General features: G+C 37.9%; 1 protein-coding gene across 2 annotated transcripts in view; it reads left to right on the top strand.

The window, feature by feature from the left end:
* The window catches only part of Col25a1 (collagen type XXV alpha 1 chain), a 442,307-nt gene extending 421,952 nt beyond the window's left edge, over window positions 1-20,355 (top strand). The window contains exons 31-38 of one of the 2 annotated variants that reach the window (XM_077803433.1): window positions 552-587; window positions 2,152-2,205; window positions 6,922-6,975; window positions 8,382-8,408; window positions 10,149-10,202; window positions 14,195-14,272; window positions 16,072-16,110; window positions 20,280-20,355. In XM_077803433.1, coding sequence (XP_077659559.1) covers window positions 552-587; window positions 2,152-2,205; window positions 6,922-6,975; window positions 8,382-8,408; window positions 10,149-10,202; window positions 14,195-14,272; window positions 16,072-16,110; window positions 20,280-20,315 — 378 coding nt within the window. In that variant the 3' untranslated portion in view covers window positions 20,316-20,355. The remainder of the gene's footprint in view (window positions 1-551; window positions 588-2,151; window positions 2,206-6,921; window positions 6,976-8,381; window positions 8,409-10,148; window positions 10,203-14,194; window positions 14,273-16,071; window positions 16,111-20,279) is intronic. The other variant, XM_077803434.1, reaches the window with a different exon arrangement.
* The last annotated feature ends 766 nt before the right edge of the window (window positions 20,356-21,121 follow it).

The following is a 21,121-nucleotide window of genomic DNA, read 5'->3' as shown; positions in this document are numbered from 1 at the left end:
TATCATTCACATAAAATCCAGAGTCATCCTGGCACATTAAAACCCAGCATTGTTTGTCCACAAATACTATTTTAACAAGTGTAACTCGACCTCTATTTTTTTCCTCTGAAATACATACCTCGATTATTATAATGAGCCCTTCTTACAAGATTGCCACTTTTTTCCCTTCAGAACCTAAAGAAATGTATTGTAAATGATTCAGTCTCTAGAAAATGAAGTTCAGATGGAATTTAGATAGAAGCTTCTTACTGGAACCAGTAACTACTTTGCAGTACACTTTGTAAACCTCATTAACTTGGTTTCTGTAAAAAGAATTTGCCTAATAGAAATGTCATTAAAAATGCCATCATCTGTGGGGTGTTTATTGTCACGTGGTTTGTTGTTGTTTTTTTTAACTAACAATTTGTAGCAATGTGATATTCATCCCAGAATCCCGTGACTGTGTATTATGTTGTTGAAGTGTTGCATTTGTTCATTGGCACCTCATACTAATCTCTGTTCTTGTCATTCGTGTTACACCCACCAACCCTGCTACCAACCAAATCATACAGGGAGCATCTGGCTTAGACGGAAAGCCAGGAGCCCGGGTGAGTCAGTCCCTGTCTTGCTCTGGCATGCTTTGTGGCTGTGAAACGTGCTTCAGGGCAGACCCCTTTGCTCCGTGTGCTCTCATCAGGCGATGAGGAGGGGTACTCAGGGGCTGGAGTCAAAGGGGAAGGTGGACAAAAATGGTGGAAAATGGGAAAGGTAGAGAGTGGGTTGCAGCTGTGTTTTGAGATCCAATCTCAACGGCCAGGATATCTTTGAAATCTCAACTTCAAAACTGGATAACTTACTATGTGGGAAGAATGACCCATCCAGTTGGCTTCGTTATCTTAGTATCCCAGGTGGATTTTTCCATAACCAATAAAATATTCCCTATCATTCCATGAATGAGGTCCTCTGAAGAGATTAAAGTAATATGAATTTATTTTAACTAGCTTTTCCTTTTAGGATTATGCCCATCTTAGAAATGTAACTTCTTCCTTGGAACAAACTTTCAAGTGTCTGTCCGTGGAATGATCCATCTGCCTTTTGTCATCTTGACTCTTTTCTTTGGTTCTTAACAGCTCCATCTCTTAAATTTCAGCTGCAGATACTCAGTACTTAGAAATCTTCCAAAGATGAACTTCGAGTTGGGGCAGTAAAGATCATTTAAGATGATGAGAATTCATCAAAATTAGAATGAGTTTGAAACTTGGAATTCTCTCATATCACAAGGCTTTCACCGAATAAACCAGGACAATAGAGGAAAAATGGAAGTACTGTAGAAAAATTGTGCTGGAATCATTTCCACATTTGCACATATTATAATAAATTATTTGCAAATCTATGCAGAATCTTCCAATTCTTGCCACGTTTTTCAGAATCTGAAAGAAATTCCAATATTTTCAGTTCTAAAAACTTGCTTTGGGCAGACGTCGTTTTTCTGTGGACCCCAGTGTTCCTATAGTGATAGATCTCCTATCACAGAGATCCTGAACTAACCGGGAGGCAGAATTCAGTGGTGCCATTAATCACCGTGGCTCCCTGGTTTGTGACTTGAGAGCCTCGTGACTTCAGTCACTGAGGCAGAACCTAGAGGATCCCTATGAGCCCCTGCTATTCCCTACAGAGTAGCAAAAGAAAAAAAAAAGTTAAATGCTGTTTTTTTGTTTTTGTTTTTTAACTTGAATCAGCACTGAAGCCTCCATGTGGCTGCAAACAAAGCTTCTTAGTGTGCTTGGCCAAGGGTGGCCATGAATGTGGAGAAAGGGCTTGAAGAAGAGGTGACAGGAAGGAAAGACGGTTTCATTTTTCTTAGGATTCTGGGGGCAAAGTGAAGAGGCTCCATTTAGTCAGTGAAATATATAACTAAACATGATATATGGCTTTTTGTATGTACTCTTCATTGAATCATGCAGTTAATATAATTCATCCCTTTTGTATGAGTTTCATGAAAACCACTGGTCTGAAAGAATCCTGTATAAAGCACTTTGAAAGGAGATGAGTTGTCTTACAGACATCCTAAGACATCATTCACCAGAAAAGGTTCAGAATAAATCAGAGCTGCTTTTCTTGCAGTACTTGTGGTATGTCTCATTGTTTTATTTTTATCTTTTTTTTTTTTAGGGTACAGATGGTCCTATGGGACCTCATGGCCCTGCAGGCCCCAAAGGAGAAAGAGTAAGTTGTTCCTGAAGTTATTAAGCTTATACTGTGTATTGAAGGAAACACAGAGCATGACTTTTCCATATTAGTTGAACTTGGACTGTTTATTTTCCAGAAGAAGTAAAGGGCTATCAAGTATTAAATGAAAATAGATAGCATCTTCAGTTCAGAGTCCTAACACTGAGAGAAGAAAACCACAGAGTATAAAATAGAATAGGGCTGTCTTAATACAAACAATGCATACATTTACATAGCTAAAATAAATAGCTCCAATTATTCTTCATCTACCCATAAGGAAGATATTTTCATTTGGCCTTCATCCAGAAAGTGGAAGTCAATGGGCCTACAATTTCCAGGAGTACCTATGTATTCTGGTTGATAATCTTTAATATAAAGCTACTGTATTCATTCGGAATGTTATAACATTTTTTTCCAAAGGAAATTACAAAACCCAAGTATTCTTCTCTGCAGTTATATGTGCCCCCCGCCTTTTTTATAGCTAAAGAATGGCCTGTTTTTCTTTAGCCATAAGGAAATAATTTCTGTGCATTATAAAACAAAAACCTTTCACTAATCTCTCTATTGCTAGGCCATGTTTCCATATCCTTGGGGGCGGGGGGAGAGGATATTCAGAATGGAAGATAAATATCTGACACAAAAAAATGTACTGAAGCATCAGCAGCTGATCATCTATCTGGAACTTCTCTCCCTTTTTCATTTCCTCACCTTGGAAAGCTGTGTGTGTGTGTGTGTGTGTGTATCTTAATAGGTTTGTATCATTAATTTCTCTATCATCCAGCAAGGATATAAAGAAATCATCTTAAAAGTGAAGGCCTCAATATGTTAGAATGATTCACTGTGCAAGTTTGTGCTCTTATAAAAACTTGATCATTTTCACCAATCTGGAATAATTTACTTTAAAAAAAAGAGAGCCAGGTAGTGATTTCTTTGACATACCTTCCAATTCTCCAATTCTACCTTATATAAAAGGAATTCATTCATGTGATAAATATTTATCAAATGTTACTATGTGCGAAGCATAGTATGACTTCTAGTGTTAAATGGAAACACTCTTCTACTTAAAGAAAGCCTACTTTGCTAATTTGCTCCAGTACATTGAATAATATTATAATTGATTCATCATCCCATAGTCTTTTATTAGAACTTATACATACATACTTAGTGCTGGAGAGGTAACAGCTATTTTCCTTGAGCTAGATGAGTTTGCAATCGAATTGCAGAGATGGAAAAAATGTATGCAAGAACTAACCAGAGGAAGAGGCCAAAATTAATAGTACAGGATGCATGTGTGGTGTTGAAGGCTGACTTTATCCAAGACTGGTTCTAGATGGAGATGAGTCCTAAAGGAATATATGATCTGAAGCTGCTGTTGTCTTATTTCCAAGATCAAACCAACAACTTCTGAAGATCTCCTTAATTAAAAATATTCAAAAGCTAAGAGCCTCCACAATAATGATGTAGATTCACTTTCAAGCATCATATGAAGAAACCCAGTCCTGGTACTAAAATTGGAGCAGCAAATCTCAAGCAGTCTTTGGCAGAGTGCCCTGGGGCTCAAGAGGGTTTACCGTTTGGTCAATCAGCTGCTACTTCCGATAGCTCCACAGTGTCACAAGAGTATCAGGTCTCAGTGCTAGGGCAGAATTAACCAGAAGAGCAAATGAAGTCGCTAAGAATTTTTGAAGGCATAGTTTAAGTCAGATGGCGTGCAGTGTGAAGTGTTACACTTGTATTTACTCAGCACGTTAACTATCCTGACTGGATCAGGTATCAGTACTCTCCAAGTGCCCCTCACCCAAAGTGCCAAACTGGAGTGCAATTCTCACAGTTAATTGGGGTGCCATCTGGATTCTCATGGAAAAAAAATTTCAAGTTTTAAAGAGGTAAGAATCAACAAGGCAAGGCATCCTGGAACAATTTCTCAGTGTAGACATGCAAAGTAAAGACCAGAAATGAAATTCGACCAGCCTAAAAGAAATTAGACCTTTGGCAGGCATGGTTACTCAAAATGTCTGCAATATGACTGACAGCATTAACATTCAGCTTCGTAGACTCCGGGTGCTCCCTGACATTGGCTGATTTCTTCATCCTCGGTAAACTGCTTCAGAACTGTATAGGATGTTGGGTTTGAGAGTTCAACAGATCTTTGGGAATTATCTAATCCAGGAAAAGAAGTTACCCATTCAAATTACTGGGTGACTGTCTCATTCCTAAAAGTATTCAAGACGGGACCATTATGATATTTTTGACTCAAAGGGACAGATAGCAAAATAGTTGAAGGAGGATTCTGGCTTTGCCTCAGGACTCATCTTCTGCCAGCAAGAACATTGGGAGCAACAGTCCCAAGCGTCCCAAGGTGAGATGGGCAGAGAACAGATATGATGCATTGGTGTCTCTTTTGATGGACTGCCCCAAGTGCCTCATGGGTCAGCAACAAATCATATGTCCACTTTCAAAGAAGTCACTTGCCAGAGAAAGAAAATTGCCTTGTTAGCTTAAAGTCATTATTTGGGGAGGGCTAGTTGAAAATAGGAATTCTGCCAGCAGATGTTTTAATGACAGCTTTATTCAAATAAGCCCATAATATATTCATTTCAAAAAACAAAAACAAAGCCAAGTTTCTCGTTGGAGGAAGGGGAAGGCCCTGGTGATATCAAAATCTGTAATCTGCATCTATTTCAAGCTAGACCTAATCCAGTGTCCATGATCCCTTTTAAAACTCCCACCTTTCACCACACATGTACCACTGTTTTAAAAAATCATGAGTAAAACTGTCAAATCAAAATGAAGGACACTGATTTTGAATTGATGCTCTTCAGGTTGTCAAACCCTATCCATTAAAAACATCACCTCTAATTGTATACTACCAATAACAACTCCCATTTATAGTATATAATTTGTATATACTATTTGCCACCATATAATTTTAATATTACTGTCACCTTTATTCTTTAGAACAGTTCTTGCAAAATGTGCATTATTCTTCTTCCTTTATGGCACAGAAAGTTTTAAAAGTTGCTGGAGGCCACACAAAGTTCCAGAAGTAGAATTCACATTTAAATCTGTGTCATTTAAAGCCTGGCTACTTTACTGAGCCCAACTGCTGCTGCTTCAGAAATAAAGTAATAATGAGTTCAATAAGTTTTTATTGTCTTCAGTAATCTCACCTTTCCTAGATGTGCCTCTACGTAACAGTGCTGGTTACCAAACCCTTAAATTTAGATTCAGGAAGAATGAGTTGCATATAGATCTGGAGGGTAGAAAACAGGTATGCCATGTCCCTTTGCAGGTAAAATCAGCTGAATCTGGATTTTTTTTTCTTTTTTGGTACTGGAGATTGAATTCAGGAGCACAGAACCACTGAGCCACATCCCCAGCCCTATTTTATGTTTTACTTAGAGCCAGGGTCTCACTGAGTTGCTTAGTGCCTCACTTTTTCTGAGGCTGGCTTTGAACTCATGATCCTCCTACCTCCGCCACCTGAGCCACTGGGATTACAGGTGTATGGCACTGTGCCCAGCTGAACTTGGCTATTTACCCATGAAAAATGGTTTGCTGAACTTTGAACTTCTTCACAAGTGTGATAAAAGGTAATATTTTCTGTTAGGCTACTCATGTTAACATCACTACCTCCTGAATTTTTCATGCTAAATACTAAAAAACATTTTAATTTGGAGAGAAAAACACTATTTGAAATGAGGACTATCTCTGTAATCACAATTATTTCTATTCATAGAATAACTTTCAGTAACTTATTTTTTATAATAGAAACATAAAACCTTTAAACATCTTTTTTAAAGAAATCAAAACATGTATGCCATTATATTGACCCAACTTGGTTCATTCATTCAACAAATATTACTTATGTGCTGGACATTGTATGGAAGGGTCCTGAAACCCTGAGGAGCTTATTCTAGTGAAGGGAGCAGAGAATAAATATTTGAGTGTCTCCCAGGGAGTAAAGGCCATGAAGTAAAACACAGCTGGGTAAGGGAAGGAGATGATCAAAATTTTCTCTGAACAAGAGAGATTTAATAAGGGGAGAAGTATTTAATTACATTCCTTAAAATGTAGTACCAGTGAAGCATCTCTAATCCAAAAATTGAAAATTCAAGACTTCTCCAAAACCCTGAACTTTTTGAGCACAGATACAATGCCACAGTGAAAAAAAATCCCACCCCTGATCTCATCTGAGGAGTCACAGTCCAAGTACAGGTATACTAAAAATACTATCTCAAATTACTGTGGGCTATGTGCATAAGGTATATAGGAAAGAAATGAATTCTGTATTTCGGCTGGTCCCACCTCAAGATACCTCATCATGTATATGCAAATATCCCAAAATCTGAAAGCCAATCCACCCATTGGTCCCAAGAATTTTAGATAATGGATACTCAGCGTATAATTTAAGTAGTAGCCAATGTTTCACAATAATGCTGAAGAAACCCAAGCATAGCATCATCACTAGGCAAACCCTTAGCACCACTGGGCAGCAGCAGTCTCTTTCTGTACTACTTTCAAAGGTCATTTTGTCAAATATGCCATGGTGGATTACTTTCCCTGTCCCTGGCAGTAATCCTGTAGGAACCTGAATCTTTGAAATTTTGGTAGGATCGTACGTTAGATTGAGGCTTTGTACATAGACCTTAAGAGAACGTGTGGGGATAAAGGTGTGCATGTGTGATTTGGACTTTCTGCTTTGTGTTTTAGGGGGAAAAAGGAGCTGTGGGAGAGCCTGGACCCAGAGGACCGTACGGCCTGCCTGTGAGTTCAGTGTGCACGCCCACCGCCTTCTGCATGACTGACTGGTCACTGACACAGTTAACCCTCCCCTTGTGGGGCAGACTAATCACATTCAAAAAGCAAAACCACTCCACTAATTACATAAATAGAGATAATTCCGTGTTCTTCACAGCTAGGTCACATTTGTCTCACACCCTCTCATCCTGTATAGGCACACACCATGCATTTCACAAGACTCAAGGGCTCAGACTGTCCGTAGGATGAATACTGCTAACCTGAAAGCAGGATTCCAACTGTCAGATAACGCCCTCCCTGTGCCACCTGACTGGATGCTCCTAACTGCCACCTCCTTGAAAGGTCGCTTTCTGAAAGCAGGTGTGGAAGTTTCATGGACAGTGATCTTCTTCACACTTTATTTTTATAGGTTATTGATTAAAAGCACTCTTGCTAGTAAAGATGATCCTTGAAAATAAATTGGTATTTATTGTGACCTGGACATTTGTGATTGAAGTTACTAAGGACAAATGGTCTTCAGAGCATAGAAGGTTGATAGTGTTCTATTACCAGAAAATTCACAGAATCCAATTGAGACCTCGGGTTTACTTTTTTTGCAGTAATTAGAATTAATTCAGCAGGGTGGGGCAATGAAGCAGCATATATTGTTTTAAGGTTTTTAACCTCCCTGGACCTTCCACATAGTTTTGGTGAACTGAAATAATAACCTATGATTATTTCAGATACTGAATTTGAGATAGATGTCAAAATCTGATGAGTGGAATCATACCAGCTTCTGGGAACTTTGGGTGGATCCACAGAGGGACACACCAGGGTTGTCACCAAAAGAGCGAATTTCTCAACTTTGCATTTAAGAGTCTGATGACTCCTTTTATACTTGGGAATCATTCATTTGCAAAGCTTGCTTAAAAACAGTTTAAGTTGTGACTTTTACACTGTTAACATTCATATAGAAGGTGTACATTTGGCCACATTAGAACTATTTTAACCATAAGAAGTTTTCACATTCTTCACCCATTGAGTTAACTACTAAGTTAGCAAATGAAAGTATCATTGATTCTCATCCTCTAATAGTGCTGGCATGCCTTGAAATCAACTAAACAGTATTTTTGCTTTTGACTTCACTCTTGAACTGAAAGCTTGATAGCACTCCTTAAACTTTAGCAAAATTCCAATCTATTTAACCCAGTATAAAATCAGAAAGAGACTTTCATGGCCCTTAACTGCAACACTAACAATCACTTTCCTTGATTTGAACAGATTTGTATTACTAATCAATAGAGAATCCTTTTCCCATTCCAGAAATAATTGTTCTAATATAAGTGGTTGCATGTCCAGGCAGCCTTAAGTAAAACAATAACCTATTCATGAAACTTAGGAACACTAATGTAGCTACTATGGTTCTTTGGCAGGGGAAAGATGGAGAGCCTGGTCTTGATGTAAGTAATACAGACAACAAACATCTATCTCCCTATGATAATAGATGCTGATGGTCTCCATCATCAAGGATAGCAAGAATACTTATTTTTTTTCTGTGCATATAACTATGCATAGAGCATATATTGCTGTGCATGTGGACAGCAATATAGAATACACTAGTGTTTGCATGAGATAAACAAAGGCAAATACAATTGCCTGGTATAAAATGAATAATAGTAGATAGTGACACTTCACCATATATTCCCAATTTAGGGTACTCAACATCAGCATGACCCATTTATGGAAAAAAAAATATGCATAAAAATCAATACACCTCTCCCATGCTACCCTTATGGAATAATATGCTTATTCTCACAGCTGTCATGCAATATTTTTTCCTCTTAGCTTTAAGTACCTATTTATTATTTTTCTCAGATGGTAACATAATTTTATAAAAGTAGAGAATGTCAAAAAGTAAGTGTTTCTAGAAATGATTAGTGCTTATCCTTATTATGTGAATAAACACAATAGCAAAAGTTATCATGACTGCTTATTGAGCACCTGATATATGCAGGCATCATTCTGGTACTTTGCATATATCATCTCATTTAACATTCACAACAGCCATGTGACAGGTAGTCATTAATCCTTTTTACAGTTAAAGGAATAAAGAGCAGATGTATGTGATTTGACCAAACTTACACTAATTAGTGAACTTGCCAGGATCTGAATGACTATGCCAATATTCTTTCCATGCTAAATTTTTTAAATACTTTTTGAATTTGTTTTTATTAGTTATACATGACAGTAGAATGTATTTTGACATATTATACATATATGGAGTATAACTTTATTCTTCTGGTTGTACAAGATGTAGAATTACATTGGTCATGTAATCACATATGCACATATGATAGTAAGGTACAATTCATTTTACTCTCTTTCCTATTCCCATTCCCCCTCCCATCCTTCATTCTCCTTTGTCTGATCTAAAGTAGTTCTGTTCTTCCCCACCACTTATTGTGAGTTAGCATCTGCATATCAGAGAAAACATTTGGCCTTTGGTTTTTTGGGATTAGCTTATTTCACTTAGCATGATATTCTCTAGTTCCATCCATTTACTGGCAAATGACATAATTTCATTATTTTTTTTATAGCTGAGTACTATTCCATTGTGTATATATACTATATTTTCCTTCTCCATTCATCTGTTGAAGGTTCCATACCTTAGCTGTTGTGAAGTGAGCTGCTATAAACATTGATGTGGCTGAATCACTGTAATATGCTGACTTTAAGTCTTTTGGGTATAAACTGAAGAGTGGGATAACTGGGTCAAATGGTGTTTCCATTCCAAGTGTTCCTGAGGAATCTCCATACTGCTTTCCAGAGTGGTTGCACCAATTTGTAGTCGCATCAGAAATGTATGAATGTGCCTTTTTCCCCACATCATCATTTTGCCTCTCTAGCAATTAGAGAAATGCAAATTAAAACTATATTGCGATTTCATTTCTCTCCAGTCAGAATGGAAATTATTATGCTACATTTCTTAGGAGAAGAAGCAAGAAACCTGTTGTGTACAGATAGAAATAATATATTTCTAGCATCTAAGTGTTTTTTGATCTAAGTTGTTAGATTGTTAGGTCATTTTTTTGCTATTTTTAGTTCAGATTAATGAATCCTAAAATGTTTATTTCCCACAATGTGATTTTTACCACTGTTACACCAATAGACCTCTTGGATTTGCTTTTTTTGTCCTCCAGGGTTTCCCTGGTCCACGAGGCGAGAAGGGTGACCTGGGAGAAAAGGGAGAAAAGGTGACCTGTCCCTCCCAACCCATGTCTTGTGTGATTCTGCTCCTGCTGCTGTCTGCTTTGCCGCTCCGCCTGTATGACTCCATCAGCCGCTTCCTCCAACTCAGTCCTGTGCTCCAAAAACACACTGAGGCCTGATCTAAGAACTCAGGTTTTCAAAGAGGAATAAGGAAGTCTACTCAGCCAGAAATGAGGGCACTGTCTAGCACAGAAGAAAAAAAAAATCTAATCCCCAGATAGCCAAGCTATAATCTTTCAACTACCTGACACCAAGTTTGAAAAATGTCCAGGGGGTTTTGAATTTTTCTGTTTCATAAAAATAAAATTACATAGCACAAACCTGCAATGGTATTTTGGCTGAGCCCATATAACCCTGTAAAGCCAGCATCTCATTTGTCTTTATGACATTCCCAGGAAATAGACATGTTGTGTATCTTGAATTTTTTTTATTCAAAAAACAGGACAAGCCGTGTGATGGATAAACCAAAGTCCATTACACAGAGACCAGGACTTGCCACTGTCAGATTCAGAGCTGATTGCTGTGGCTTTTGAAAATGAGGATATTGATGTATTTTATGAGGTGAGCATGGAGGCTCTATCTCAGGACCATCAGCTCAGGTTTATAGGGGCCACTACCAAGCAGGACAGTTTATGATGGAAAGAAAAGTTTGGATTAAGGATTATAAAAAACCCTCTTTTCTTTCCTCCCTTCCTTCTTTCCCTGTCTATACTTGACTTGAATCTTTGACCTGATTTGATCTAAGAATGGTTGACATCAGACAGAGCAAATCTGTATTATTAAAGTAACTGGAATTAGGCCTTCACAATCCCAATTTAAAGGAATTCTGCTTCTCTGATTAATTCACTCTGATTAATTCTGTTATTCTATTTAACACATTGTTTCCAAACCCCAGTGGATTCTCTTGAACTGTAAAGTTCACAGCTGCTAGAAAGCAAGGCCAAATGAGATTTGTCACAGAAAGAAGGATCCACAGACGGCTGTGCACGCTTTAGTCCTTAAGCACCCGTCAGCCTTCTATTGGTAAGAGATGCCATGCAGTGGCATCCAGAGCACCATTGTCACATGCACTGAGCACTCAGGTGCTCTACCTGTGACCAGCCTTTTAGTCCTCACAGAACACCCTGAGAATGGTGCTCTTATTTCCCATTTCACAGACAAGGAAACTGAGACCAAAAAAAGTTATTTGACTCTGCATTACAAATGCCAACTATAATGTTTTGAGATAAATTGTGCATGAAAACTGTCAGCACAAGGTGGTTTTAAAGATTTTATGTATGTATTCTGTATTTACCTAATGTGTTGTATGAGCCCCAAATCTTATTCACTCAAGATATGTCACTCAATTTTTTGATCCTTTAAATAAGTAAGAGATTTTCAGTATTGGGCTGGGGGTGTAGCTCAGTGTTAGAGAGCTTGAATAGCATGCTTGAGACCCTGGGGTCCATCCCCAACACCACAAAAGAAAGAAATTACCTATGTGATAGATTATGAAAGCATAAAGCTACAGAATATTAATCACCCATGCAAACATATTTCTATGTACATATTCCATGATTAGAAGTTTTATACTTAGGAAAATTAGATTCTAAATGCGAACATTTATGAATATCATACTTTGACATGAGGAATAAAAAATTACCAAGTGCTTACCATATGCTTATCTCCCCAATGAGATACATAATTCAAATCACTGTTGTACATAATGCCTTGTATAATAGTGTCTCTTTTCCATAGAGCTTAATATTTGCTAAAATATTAATAAAAAAATTAACCTCCTAGCCTACGACAACAACAATCCTGACAACTCTTTTGAGTGGTTAATCTGAGCTAATTTACCAATCAAATAGAACTGAGTTCTAAACTAACACCCAACACACCTGGTCTCAGTCACACCTACTTGAAGAGGAGTCCATTGCTTTCTGGGAGGAAAGAGCTCATGCAAACAAGCTTAAATCAATTTTATGCTGTGACATTCAAGTAATTTGCTAAGGAGCAACGCCTTACTTCCAAATGCCCCTCCCATCTGACTTCCTATCACCCCAGCCCCATCTCACTCTGCCTTTCATGACTTTTTCTCTTATCCCGATCAACCAAACACAACGCTTTGCTCTCTTTCCCAAGATTCAAGAAACCCAAATGTTTTTGATTCTGCATCTTCTGATGCAATCTTTTTGGCACACAGGAGATGAATGAGGAGTTTTCACTTGGTCTGTCAGAATGAATGTATTAATTTGAATGCATATCTCATGTTTCTGTTCTGTGTATGTCTCTTCACCTTTGAATATTCATGTTGTTTTGCTTCAGAGATTATTCAGTTTTATTGCAACTGCCATCCTGATTGCAGAATGAATATACTAATTTAAATACGTATTGTATTTTGTATTCTGTTGAGCACCAATTCTGTCCATAAATATACAGATGTTTACGTTAATGTGAAACAGCTGAGGTGCATTCCTTCCTTCTCCTCCTTTTGCCTCCTTTCCTTAATTCCTCCATTCCTGTGATCCATGCAGATTTCCCACAACCTTTACCTTGATTCCTAAATACTAATTTCCATGGCTACATTCCCACTATGTAATTATCCTGCCTCCCTCATTTTTTACCAAGTTCAAACTAGTTTTCCTCCATCAAACAGAATTTGGGGGTCTTTCATTACCTTGCAATTAAGCTGGAAACTCATTTACCATTGTGAATATCTAGTATGAGATCAGTGAAAATTAAAGAAGACCCCTAGGTTTACAGAAACTTGTTTCTACAATTGGCCTCCGTGCAAAGTATTAGTACTTTGAACATTTGTTTACCTGGCTTAATAAAAGTCTTTGTTTTGGTTTTCTTTAAAAAAAAAGCTTAAAAGAAATAGAAGTATATTTTTAATACATTGAATTTTTTTGATCAGAGATTCAGAAAATAAGATTGGATACATTTCAACAAGGTAGAAGCTGCTGATATTTTTTTCCTTTTTCTCTGGCTCAATGCAGCTTTTAACTGTTAGAGGATTTGAAAGGAAGAAAGTTGACAGGTATTGAAAATGGGGTGCAGTATCCATTATTCCCCTGAACTCTACCTACGCCACTAGCTTCAATACAATTGGTATCTGTCATCCTCGATAGATCCATGGCACAAACCTCTAATTCACAATGACTGTGGCATTGTGGTGGGAGTTGGCACTGGTCTGCCTTGCTGATATGTGAGCCTTTTGGGTCTCCTGCCATCTTTTGAGTTATCTTAAAATCCCACAGACTGTTTCCCGGAGACCACTGTCGCTCTCCAGGTATGTTATGTATTATAATATGCTTTATCTAAATCAGAAAACAGTGGTAAATGCCCTTCCAGATTTTTCTTGGCTAAGCCATATTTTGAATCACCTTTACTTCCCTCCCAAATAAAACCTGTCTTTTATTTAAACCCTTGTATCCACAGGGGGAAAAGGGAAAGAAAGGCAAAAAGGGGCCTAAAGGGGAGAAAGGAGAACAGGGTGCTCCTGGATTAGATGCACCCTGCCCGTTGGTATGTCTGACTCATGAACTGTCTCCAGGTGGCTTGTGTGAGGGGATGACACGGGAGAAGAGCAAGCTGGAGGGACCAGTAGCCTCATTTAACATGGACTTTTAGATGCTAAGAAGCATCTCAGACCATCTTGGTATGTTCCCACATCTTGTCTCTGGCCACAAGCTCTCCGTGACTTCTTTAATCTCAAGTATTGCTTGTACAGCTGGAATCTGACTATAGGCTCTGAAGAGGAGCCTGTGCTATTGCTCACCCCTCAGGAGAGAAGGTCACTGTTTTAAGACGAGCCCTTGTTATGGGACTATGCCCAGTGCCATGTTACTTTGTTCAACTTCCCTGGGTGTTACTTTTCCCTTCCAGGCTGCTCCTCTCCCGGGCTTTTATTGTTCTAGTTATTTCTTTAGCAGAATCTGTGCTTAAGTGAATTCTTGCGTTAGTAACATTATGAGTTAATCTTCACAAACAGGGATTCCGAGGCGTTAAGGGGGAAAAAGGGGAGCCAGGCCAGCCTGGCCTGGATGGGCTGGATGCCCCTTGCCAATTGGTACAGTATTTCTCTTTCCTACCACCCTGCATGCAGTTCCTTTGTTGATTACGTATTCATCTCTATCAGTGTAAAGTGGTTCTTTCTGGAGCAAGCTTTACATGATAAACATACTACATGCATGTGCATGAATAGGCTCCTTCTGAAACTGCAGAGGGAAGAGCAAAGCATGAGTTATCAGTGAATGCAAATTAATCTCACCACTGACATGACTACCGTATCTGTGTTCTTTGAAATTTTAATTTATTTGATAAATATTTAAAGATTAAGTTAGATAAAAATATTTGATGCAGAGGGCATTGTTAGGCCGTAACTTCTGCTTTACCCCTCATTTTAACTTTTTCTTTTTCTCTAAAAGAAATGAAGATATTTTTTGTCTCTTCCACAAAATTTTTATCAGGCCATAAAGAAAACCAAACTACAGAATCAAAGCTTCTATGGTCAAGAGTTAACCAATTTTAGGGAATGCAGTTATGAGACCATGTGGAAGAAACCCAAACTTCTGAGATTACAAAGATAATAGTCTGCAGCCCAAACCCTCTTCTTTGTCACGTAACCTTTTCAACTTAATGGTCTCTCCTTTTGAAACTCACTTTCCTAAAGTAGACAGAACTCCCTTCTCTCCATTGGCATGAACTCAAAATCTTCCTTATACTAAAATCTAAAATTCTACTGGTTTATCCTTCTCCTTGTACCAATCTGGCATTACCAATTTTTCCCAAATATTTTATAAAGCTATTTCAACATTTTTATACCTTTAGACAATAAGAATATATTTTTGTAAAGTAAAAAGAAAAAAATGTATGGTTATGTTATTCTTGATCTGCATGTTCTTATGAGTCTTCGGTTCTGAGCATGATTCTTTAAAGGTAAATTCATGTTTCTCAAGCCTTTTAAGAGGTTGTATGAATAGAAAACAAAGTTATTTGGGCAATAATTCCAGTTATAAAATCTCAATATGAAGTGCCTAGTCTTATTTTGTTTGCTTGGTATTGATAAGTTGTATTTTATAACCACTTTATTGTAGAAAAATATGAGCATGCCTTCATACTATGTCAACTTTTCCTGTCTCATTGATATCATTTGTATCTGAAGAATGCTGACGCTTTAAGTTATAATAAATTTTGCAACATTTAGGAACCCCATCTCTTATTCAGAATGTTAACTGACTTCTGAAGAATTTAAATAGAGAAATAGATGAATGCCATAGATAACACTTTACTATAAAATCTACCTCGTGGCTGCCTGTCTTGCAATTATGTCTTGCAATATCTACTTTCAGTACAGGAATATGAAAAGTTATTGACATGTGAAGAGCTATAAACTTCAGATAGAAATGGTTTATCGTTGATTATTTATCATTATCATGAATTATTATCATTATCATGGTCCATACTGACCAGAAAGAGAAGTTATTTTTTTGGTCTACTTAATAAAAATAATTGTGAATGTCTTTAAATGAAATGAGGAGATATAGTACAGATTTCTTATCAAAAGATATAAACTGAATAAATCCTAAGACCACCATGCTTTGTAAATTGCTTCTCCAACATTAGGCATAGCTTTTTCTGTAATTTATACATTTTTAAAACATGTTCTCACTGGAAAAAAAATTTGTATTATCTTCCTTTTAATTGATACTGGGTAATATATATTGGGAGATAGTAATTAGTAAAAGATGGCTATGACTAAAGCCACCTAACAGATAGAAATCTTTTTTTTTAAGCCTGTGGGCATGTGAACTATGAAGTTTGATCATTTTTGAGGAGTCTGAGGAATTCTTTTTCTTTTTAAAACAGGGCCCAGATGGATTACCCATGCCTGGCTGTTGGCAAAAGGTAGGTGTTATGGAATGATTTCTAAAGGAAGTATTCTCCTTTCTCTTGACCTGGCCTGGCCCTTTTCATTCAGAACAGATCTTTTGCATTTGACACTCATGAATGATTTCGGGCTTCACAATATCTTGATGAATATACTTATTACCTATTTCCTTCTAAGCTGATGTGTGAAAACAGTTCTTCACAAACATCATGATTTGAAACCTTCCCGACTTGATCCTTTGTTTGAAATGGAAAGGGGCAGTGGGTCTTAATGGTTTGCTGGTCAAATTCTTTGTTCTCTACTGTTGAGCATAATCTCCAATGGTGATTCTTTTTCTACCTATATTTAGTTACTTAGACCAATATGACAATATATGGTAGAACCCTGTCAATATTAGTCACAAAGCTGAGAAAGCAGAAAATATACACTGTTTTTTTCAGTGATGCCTTGATTTATCTAGGAGAACCTGATTCAATTGGCACCTTCCTGGCACATCAGCTTATTCTAGCCTTTTCATGTAGCTGCCTTTAGTCACTGCATACTCATGTCCTATATAGAGGGACCATGTCCTATATAGAGGATGTTCTGTGTACAATGGCTGTGCCATAGGCACTCTCACACGGGGGGAAATCATTTCATTTAATCCATGCAGTAACCTACTAATGAAACAGATTTAGAGGGGTGAAGGAACTTCTCAGAGCACAGAGCTGGTATGTCTAGCTCTCCACACACAGAACTTGGAGGCTAGAGGGTAGAAAACAACAGCAAAACCTGAAGCCAAAAAAGAGCAGCAGAGGCCGTGCTTCTCAGAAAATACCTAGTCTTCACCTAGTAATTGTGTGAACTCAGTTATAAAGGATGGTGTGCTACTGAAGGACCCAGGGAGCCCATTAAAGTGAAAATGATCTTGGTGCAGTATAAGTGCTGCTTTGATCTTTTTTAGATTTTTCTCCAACACTTTATAGCTCCGTTGGTATTTTTGGACAGGCATGCTTCATTGACAAAATCATGTACAATTACAAAACAAAAATTGGCAAAATTATGTAAAAAAATTTTTTTAATTAGATAACATTGGAAAAATTATATAAGTTAACAAAACTATGTAGGATTACAGAAACAGGAGGAGACACTTGACTCTTGGTTGGCTCTCCTGTTAGCAGTTCCACCACTGAGAAAACCTGTGCACTGTCTTTCTTAGAGGGTTTCACCTACTTGGCCAGGGAAAGAAAAACCTCTCAATAGTGTCATTTATTTAGTAGCCTCTCATACTCCACTTTCATCCTGTCAGATAATTAGTGGGATCACTTCTGAGGTCGGGTGGGTCTCAGGACATGGACCTCTTCTTCACCTAAGAAATCTATCCTCTGGCCACCAAAAGCCCTGTTCACACAATCGGCAATACCATCCTATGCTGGAATCACTATTTGCTTTCTGACCTTTGCCCTGTAATCTAATAATATAATGATTTTTTAATCCAGTCATTAGTACACTTAGAGGAAGAGGCATCGGTTTATTCTACCCTCTTCATACGGCTGCCCTTAGTCACTATGTATGCATGCAAACCGATTTCTTTATCCAGCTTCAGGGTCCGGGGTCACTATTGGTTTGTGGCTGTCTTTTGAAGCCCTTCCTTTCTTGTGAAGGCACAAAGTAATGGCAAGAGGCGAAGGCCTCCTCATCATTTGGGTTCATGAAATGAAACACGTGCTAACAAGATGACTGGTATTGGAAAATCAGAAGTCTCCCTGGGAAAAACTCATTTTTCCATAAGACACTGACTATCTCCTACATACGATTAAGTATTTTATTAATCTATTACACAAAGAAAAAAATCTCAGTGAAAAAAACTTCAGTATTGCTTAACTCCCCACCCCAACACACACTTTGACCAACCTCCTTCAACCCTCCCCACCAAAAAGAAAAAAATTAGAAAAGTGGAATGTTCTCAAATTTCTTATGTGGTTAACTCAGCTATCTCAAATAGTCAAGTCCAATAATTTTTAAGTGATATTTTAAAAATAAGTCCAGTCGAGGATGTTCACCACGTCCTGTTTTCTGTGGACCACCCTCATAAACACTGTTGTGTTTATTAGACTGTAAACACACTGGCAAATGTCTGTGTGACTTAAAATTCAGATTGTGGCAGCAGTGTAAAATCACTGTGCCTAACAAGTTTTCTTGGCATGCCACATTCAGTGTTTTTTCATGCAGAACTATTTGATCTTTGCTCAAATTGCTTTTCTTTCTGGATATAGTTCAGTTTTCTAAATTTGTCAACACAGAAAGAGTTGCTAAGCTAGAACTGAAGTACAATGCATTAGTCCAAGTGTTATTTGCATAGTGAGTAAATAGCAGAATGTATTAAGAGGCTATTAAGCTTATCATCATCCATCATCATTCATAGGTTGGAAACTACTCACTAGAAGAAATACCTCTAGCCCTGTGCTTCATCTGATTTAATACTTCACTGAACTTAACTTTTCCAGGTAGGGCTAACAGAATCTTTTTAACACCAAGTAAGAGGTGTTTTTTTTTTTTTTAAGTGAAGTTTTAAACCCTGAAAAAAAAGAGAATCTTTAAAATTCTGTAAATTATTTGCAATACATTGGTTTTGGTACCCAAACTTGCATCAAATTTGAAATCTGAGAAAAGTGAGTTTGGAGAAAAGAATGCTTCCTACAGACAGAGTTTTGGGCATTGATAGGATGGTGTGCATAAGCAGAGTGAATAGCATCTCTCAAAGACAGAGAGCACACAACCTGTTACGCATACCTAGTAGAGCATCGATGTTTCTTAGAAAAGCAGATGTTGTTAATGAATAAGCTGAAAGATGCCTCATGCCTGTGGAGCTGCATGAAGAGACTGCCACCATTTCACTCTCCTGCATTTTACTTTTCCAATTTTTCTTTGGGTCATTGTCAAGGAGGTCTCCCAGAACTTCCCTATGAAATCACATCTCAACACTGCTCCTCAGACTCTCAGATCTTATTTCTATTCTAGGAATATCTTCAAATAATGGCTGCTCAGAAAGAGGGGCTTGGGCTCTGCGGTGTCTTAGGACATCACAATGGAACCTGTCATACAGCTTGAGCCCTGAGAGCAGGAAGGTCCACCTTGCCCAACATTCCAGCGAGGCAGAGAGACCCAAAGGAAAACACAACCTAGAATAGTAGGCCATTATATGTAGACAGGTGTGGGTGAAGTGAACAGCATCACTGAGGTCAGAATCCTAAACTTTTTCCATTTTAATGCTGGAAGGTTATGTAAAGGCACAAATACAAAATGGAATTTAATAATTACCTATGTGATAAAATCCTAAATTTTCTGCTTTCCCAGAACAGTTACCGAAACAAAGATCAAAAAATTCTTAGTGGTGAAGGAAAACAGGGGTTGAATTTAATATGGAATTTGTAATATTCTAGAGTTCAGAAAGTTAGATCCGGGACACACACCATGGGATCCATTAGCACATTGATAAACACTGTAGTCAAGGTTCTACCAGCTTTCTTAAATGTTAATTTGGAATTGTTATCCAAGACTACTAATGCCATGTATTTGTCTTTTTTTATTGTCTGTTTTTCTGCAGTGATGAATCTAACCTTCCAAGCATGAAGTTGTGTATATAATGGTCCACTTTCTATATTTATAGTTGAAAACAGAATTGCAGATTTTACAAGTCTGAGATATGTTTACATAGAGCTGCTTCTTCCTGTCCGCAGTAGTACACGTGTCCATCTCTTTTCCACATACATCTGAAATTGGGCAATTTATGAAACCAGTGAGAAGTCTGCAAAAAAATATAGATCAGTGTCTCTTTATCTTATATGAAGATATGTATTTATATGGACATCTGTGATAGAGAATGATCTTCTTGCTATTTTCTTACTTTGGGCTTGTGAATTGCATGGACAAAAAGTGCCATGACATAGTTTACATGAAATTGTGACCAAATATGGACTCGAGTCTATGAACATGTACCATACTGACTGACTTTGGAGTTTGCTATCACTTCCCCAGTCACCTTCCCTGTTAGCAATGATTCGTGCCCACACCACCTACTGAAACTGACTAAAAAAGCATGACTGTGTGCCAAACCTGCCTGTCCTTGTGCAAATTCAGATGCTAGCATGCTGCTTTATGAGTCCTTTGATTACATCTGAGCTTTTATTCCTTTTGTCATCTCAAGGGGGTTACACCATGGCTTATTGCCAAAAAGAGATAAGTTGGTGGAAAGCACACAATTGGTCTATCATTTTGAGGGAGTTGCAGTCCCAGCTGCAGATCTCCAGCTTCCAGTATTGTGAGCTCATGGGGCCACCTTGGCTGAAATACCAAGGGGGTGAGCTGATTGCTGCCGCTGGTTTTCCTGGTGCTGCTCTTGGCAGTGAAGACATGGGAAGAGGACCGGTTCAGCATCCTGCGCCATCTTTCATGTGACCAAGTAGGAAAGAGGTTTACAAATGCGAACACCCAGAACAGCAGACTTTTTTTTTTCCTAATAAATTGAATTCCAGTGAGTGTTAATCTGGGTGATTTTGGAGAAAGAGCCATGCAGCACTTCTTTTGCGACAGGAGATCCTTGGAATGGCAGTCCCTGTTCCTGAGGACAGTGGGTGTGTACATTGCATCTCAGCCCAGATTGCTGAAGAAGTACCATGTCCCAAGAAGGGGCAGCCAAAATGTCCTCTCCTGGAGGTGCAGAGGAGCTCACCGGTACAATCTCTACCAAAGTTGATGTGAGAGCTTTCTTTCCTTCCAAGATCCAGCCATACCAAACATTTTCTACAAGTTCTAGAAACAGATAGATATTTTCCATTCTTTTTAAAATATTTTTGGGGTTTCATTTTTAGTCCCAGGAATATTTAGAAAATATTTGTTTCAGTTTTTGTCACGTCTGTCACAAGCAATATTTTTAAGACAAGTCATCAAATCATAATTTGGTGCCAACACTCAAAATGACATCTTTCTTGTTTTAGATAACTGAAGAGAAAAGCAACTTCGATTTCAATTTAATCATTGTAAAGCATG

Source organism: Urocitellus parryii, chromosome 10 (assembly GCF_045843805.1).
Source record: "Urocitellus parryii isolate mUroPar1 chromosome 10, mUroPar1.hap1, whole genome shotgun sequence".
Lineage (NCBI taxonomy): Eukaryota > Metazoa > Chordata > Mammalia > Rodentia > Sciuridae > Urocitellus > Urocitellus parryii.
The sequence above is the reverse complement of the archived record's forward strand: the minus strand, read 5'-3'. Positions and strand labels throughout refer to the sequence as shown.